The 5,133-nt window shown below is 42.3% G+C and overlaps 1 protein-coding gene across 3 annotated transcripts; it reads right to left on the bottom strand.

Annotated features, from left to right (window-relative positions):
• Positions 1-608: 608 nt before the first annotated feature.
• On the bottom strand, positions 609-3,332 carry LOC133925342 (protein NRT1/ PTR FAMILY 5.10-like). 3 transcript variants are annotated; one of them, XM_062371298.1, is made up of 5 exons: positions 3,131-3,332; positions 2,814-3,031; positions 1,850-1,973; positions 1,616-1,739; positions 609-1,528 (listed from the first exon to the last, which is right to left on the bottom strand). In XM_062371298.1, the coding sequence occupies exons 1-5, from the start codon at positions 3,243-3,245 to the stop codon at positions 700-702; spliced, it is 1,410 nt and encodes a 469-aa protein (XP_062227282.1). In that variant the 5' UTR covers positions 3,246-3,332; the 3' UTR covers positions 609-699. The 3 variants fall into 3 exon arrangements, with proteins under 3 accessions (XP_062227282.1, XP_062227287.1, XP_062227273.1); XM_062371303.1 differs by having other exon boundaries at positions 1,862-1,973; XM_062371289.1 differs by having other exon boundaries at positions 1,616-2,106.
• Positions 3,333-5,133: the final 1,801 nt, after the last annotated feature.

Raw genomic sequence — 5,133 nt, 5'->3', positions numbered from 1 at the left:
CAACCACCACGTGTTACAGCGCCTAAAACATGGTAGAAACTCGTTCTACAGTGAGAGCAAGTCTCACCTAGTCCCTTCAAAAACGGCAAGGGCAACAACCTCGACGACGATCCCCGGAACGATTCCTCCTCGCTTCCCTTCTCCTTCTCTTCCTCCTCTTCTCCTTATTTGGTATTGTAGTGCGACAACTATAGTGCCGCTACTGTAGCACACCACCATGAGGGGCGGCCGCAGGGGGCTCTTAGCGTTAGGGGAAATTGAGGGTGGCGGGGCCTTGGATGGACCGGTCCAGTTGGCCTCCACAACTATGAGTTTTTTTTCTTTATTAATATTATTTATTCATTTTTCTTATTCCTTTCCTATCCGCAACGGTGACTTAAAAGAACATAGTTGAAATCAAAACGGTATATATATATTTTTGTTGTTACATAGAGCTTATGCTGCACATTCCTATTGCATGATTTTGCATATTTTCAGCTCAAAGACAGCAATTTTGTTGAATTGAACATATGATCGCTGGGATCTAACCAAGCTGGTTATGACAGTACGTGTTCCCCGCTGATAGGCACTGTACATTGTACAACAACATAAGAAAGCTGTAAGTCATCTTCCAGCCTGATAGCCTTTGCATATATAACTTTCACAGACACCAGCCATGATTGCTCGGCATATTTATCTCTGATGGGTGTTGGCAGAAAATCACTGTATTGAAACACTCTTTTTCTTGTGGGTATACATTTGTGAAAAATACAGGAAAGCAGCCAACCCAAAAACATTGAGCACAGCCAAAAGCCAGTAGAAGTAATCAAGGTGCCCTCGGTTCAGATTGTTAGAGAACCAACTATCTCCGCTTCTACTTGTTACCTTGTCGATTGCATACACAAGAAAGCTACTGATGAAGCTCCCAATTCCAAATATGCTCAAGTATAATGCAAGGCCCAAACTGCGCAAACCATCTGGTACTTGGTCGTAGAAAAATTCTTGCAAGCCGACCATTGTGAACACGTCCGCCAAGCCAGACAGAACGAATTGAGGGACTACCCACCAAAAGCTCATAGGTATTGTGACCTCAGGTTTGTCCACTAAGCCATAGTCTCTTGCTATCCTGAGCCTTCTCATCTCCACAAGGGCTGCGACAACCATCAGAATCACAGAGATAACCAAGCCAATTCCAATACGTTGCAACGTTGTGATGCCACAAGGGTTCTTCGAGTATTTCCTAGCTAGCGAAATGAGGATCTGGTCATATATAGGAACAAAGACGACGACTGACACACTAATCAGGCTTTGAAGGGTAGCAGCTGGTACCTGTATTTGTATGCTACCTATCCACCTATCTAGTGTACTTGCTTGCTTAGTGAAGACTGTCATCCACTGGGCAAAAACAACTGCATAGACCAGGCAGGTTGCTCCTATTGGGAGTAATTTAAGCACCGCAACTGCCTCATAGGGATAGCACTTCTTTTCTACGTCATGCTTATCTCCCTTAGATGATGACGATGCTGCACAGTGAGAATCATCGGATGATCTGCATACCCAGAAAAAACAGACAATAAGGTGGTAGATCAAAATGATCAAATTAATGAGCTCAACGACAGTTTCAAAATGAACATACTTTGGACACCATGATGCACACCAGCGTTGAATCCATTCTTGAAGCAATTTGCTGATATGTCCAAATAGCCCTTCGCTACTTCTAGGAGGATAGAAGCGATATTTCTTGGACCCAACCCAGAAAACTGCAAGAGAAAGAGACATAACGATGCATGGGATTCCAAACCCAAACTGCCAGCTTACGTTATCTTGAATGTAATTCAAGATGGAAACTGTAATAATATTGCCTCCATACGTCCCAAAGTACCACCAATTGAAGAAGGAGCTCCTTGAGGCACATTCTTCAGGGTCATTCTCATCAAATTGGTCTGCCCCGAATGCTTGGACACAAGGTTTATGGCCACCTTGAGCAAAGGCCACTGTATACAGGGACGCATAGAAGAAAGCTAATTGAATACCCGAAGTCCATGATACAGAAGAATCCACATGGTATCCAAATTGTGGCGGTTGTTGTGGCACAAGAATTGATGATAGGGTGAGCATGCCAAGTCCCTAGATGGTCAATACAATTCAGTGAAATTTGCATACAGCACAATCCAGAAAACTGACTATCATTATAGCTGTGATGCATAACACGTTGATTGTTTTTCCCCAGGCTCTTATGCATAAGACATCAATCATCAACTAAAAACACCAAAGAGATCTATATAGTTATGTTTTACATGATCCGATTCTTCAAAAGATAAGGTTTAGTGATTGTATATTAACCGTTTGTGCCAGGGGTAATTTTTTATCCAGTGGAGCTCAATGTCGACTGTCCATTCAAGAATAGTGGAGTTGGATCTTTTCTAAATGGAAACTACAGGAGAGCAACAGCCAACAGTCCTATCTGAACCTGCAGTCGATGGGTAAAAGTGTAGTGTCACACATGGGGTAAGTCATAAGTGGAGTTGGATCATGAAGGCTGAACAATGAACAGACTGACAAGATCAGTTGAACTCAATAAACTCCATCAAGGATCCTATGGTTAACTCCAAAGGAGCCATTCATAGCGAAAGTTCACCAGAATGTGTTCTAATTTCCTTCAGAAGCATTCATCGATTTTGAAACAAATTTCATAGTACTCGTGGATTACTTTAGTTTTAAGAGCATGCTAGTAGCTGAGATCTGAGTACATTGTCTACAAGCTATAGCAGTCGAGCCTAGGGTAACTGCCGTTCGTTCGAGAATCTGTGAGGCGAGAGCAGTATACAGCATACCAGGATGTAGAGGAGGGAGGCGCCGATGACGGTGCGGTAGCGGCCGAGCCAGGAGTCGGCGACGGCGGCACCGAGCAGCGGCAGCATCAGCGCGGCGCCGTTCCACGCGTTGATGGCCGCCGCTGCCGACGCCGTGGATTGCCCGAGCGTGCCGGTCAGGTAGCTGATCAGGTTCCCCGAGATGCCAGCGAAAGCGAACCGCTCCGAGATCTCCACCCCTGCGGCACACCGACGGCGACGCGGGGATTAGAGAGTGATGGAATCGCGACAGGGATGACGTTTAGCGGTTGACCACTTCGGGGTTGCATGTTGGGTACCGATGATGAAGACGGCAGCTGGCCACCGGCCGGATGTGAGGTGGGAGACCGGCCGGCCGAGGTGGTCCAGGGCGGTCGCCGGCTGCGGCAGGAGGGGCTCCGCCGCGGAGTCCATGAACGATCCCACGCTCTCACCACTCACCTCCTCCTCGCCAGTTGTCGCTTGTCAGTGCCACTCGTGGTACCTCGTTGAGAAGGGCTTTGCGGCTTTGATGAGCCTTCAGCAAATATCGGGCCAGGCCTTCAAAAAGGAGGATTTAATCTGGGCTGACTTCTGCTTTTTGTAATGTGGCCTTCTATGGTAGAAATGTCAGGCCTAGCCGTTATTGAGTCGGACCGAATATCTCTATCTCTACTTTTCTAGGAATCTATCTATTTCTACTTATTTAAAAATTACATAGTACTATTTTTATACTGTCTATTTTCACATCTTACAAACTAATTTTAAATTATATAAAAATTACTCACCTCATATCACTCAATAAATACTCGATTTCTTTCACCGTTCAACCCACGCCCCGTCTCACTGGCCCACCAACGCTGTATCCCCTCTCATCACCTGATTCATCACCACGCTCAACTTTGAACTGACTACATCGACAGCACGGGAGCGATAATAAAAAGAACATCCAATCAACCATATTATTTACTATAAATATTGTACTCCATGGTAACGCACATGTAGTTCCTAGTTACTTAAAATATTTGTTATCGTGGTCTGCCGCTTTGCCTCCCGCCTGGGCCCTGGCCCTCGTGTGGGCCCTCCAGCCTCCCATACGCTCTGTCGCGTCCATGCGTCCGCACGTCCCGTGTTCTCCAGTGCATCCTGTGGATCCCATGTGCTGCCGTCAGATGTGCAAAGCACGTGCACCAGCTTAGTCTATTTTCATATTGACAAATATTACGTGCAATCAAACTTCTCTAAAGAATATAGAACTTCAAGAAAATATAAATATTGTAGACATGAAAATGGTCAGTATAGATTTAGCTTAAAATATTTTTTCATAATATTGTCATCTTATTAGGTTTGTACAAATACAATTGTTCTTGAAAAATGCATTGAAACTAGAAAGGTGGACCGCATATTTACACGGCTAACTTTGTTGTACTATATTTTTCTCCATTCTAATGCAAATTCATATTTATAAGATCAATCAATAAATCTATTATTTATTCTGTACTATATAAGTTTCCCGCATCACATCTTCCCCTACTCTTCTCATATATAATAAAACTCTTAAAATTCAATAATTTATCCACTTTTACTATCCACACTTTTCCTCCAGCTTCCTCACCTCGTTACCAACTACGAATATGGCATATGTTTTACTAATAAAAATAAATAAGGAGATTAGAAGAAAAATTAGCGAATAATCTTCTTTCTTTTTTTGATCACATCTGAAATTAAACTATGACATCACTCCCGATGTATTCTTTCAGCAACACTCTCGTAGCGTATACACATCTCCATACTTTAAGTTTATGCTTGATGTTACCGCGTTTAATATTTTTTTCATTACAACGCACATGCACCTAGATTTATTGAGGTAATCGTATAAATATGAATTTGTGGGAAATTTATATAGTACAGAATAAATAATAGATTTATTGATTGGTCGTATAAATATGAATTTGTATTAGAATGGAGGAAAATATAGTGTAACAAAGTTAGCCATGTAAATACGTGGTCTACCTTTCTAGTTTTAATATATCTTTCAAGAACAATTGTATTTGTATGAAACTAATAAGACGACAATATTATGAACAAAATATTTTAAACTAAATCTATACAGGCCATTTTCATAGCTACAATATTTATATTTTCTAAAAGTTCTACATTCTTTGGAAAAGTTTGATTGCACGTAATATTTATCAATATGAAAATAGACTAGGCTGATGCATGTGCTTTGCATGTTGCATTTGTGGCCATTTGATTTGCTTTAAAAATCTCACTCGGTTTGATTAACTGCTGTGGATTTTTTTCTTATTGGTTAATCGACTCG

Source organism: Phragmites australis, chromosome 1 (assembly GCF_958298935.1).
Source record: "Phragmites australis chromosome 1, lpPhrAust1.1, whole genome shotgun sequence".
NCBI lineage: Eukaryota > Viridiplantae > Streptophyta > Magnoliopsida > Poales > Poaceae > Phragmites > Phragmites australis.
This window is presented reverse-complemented; position numbering and strand designations above follow the sequence as displayed.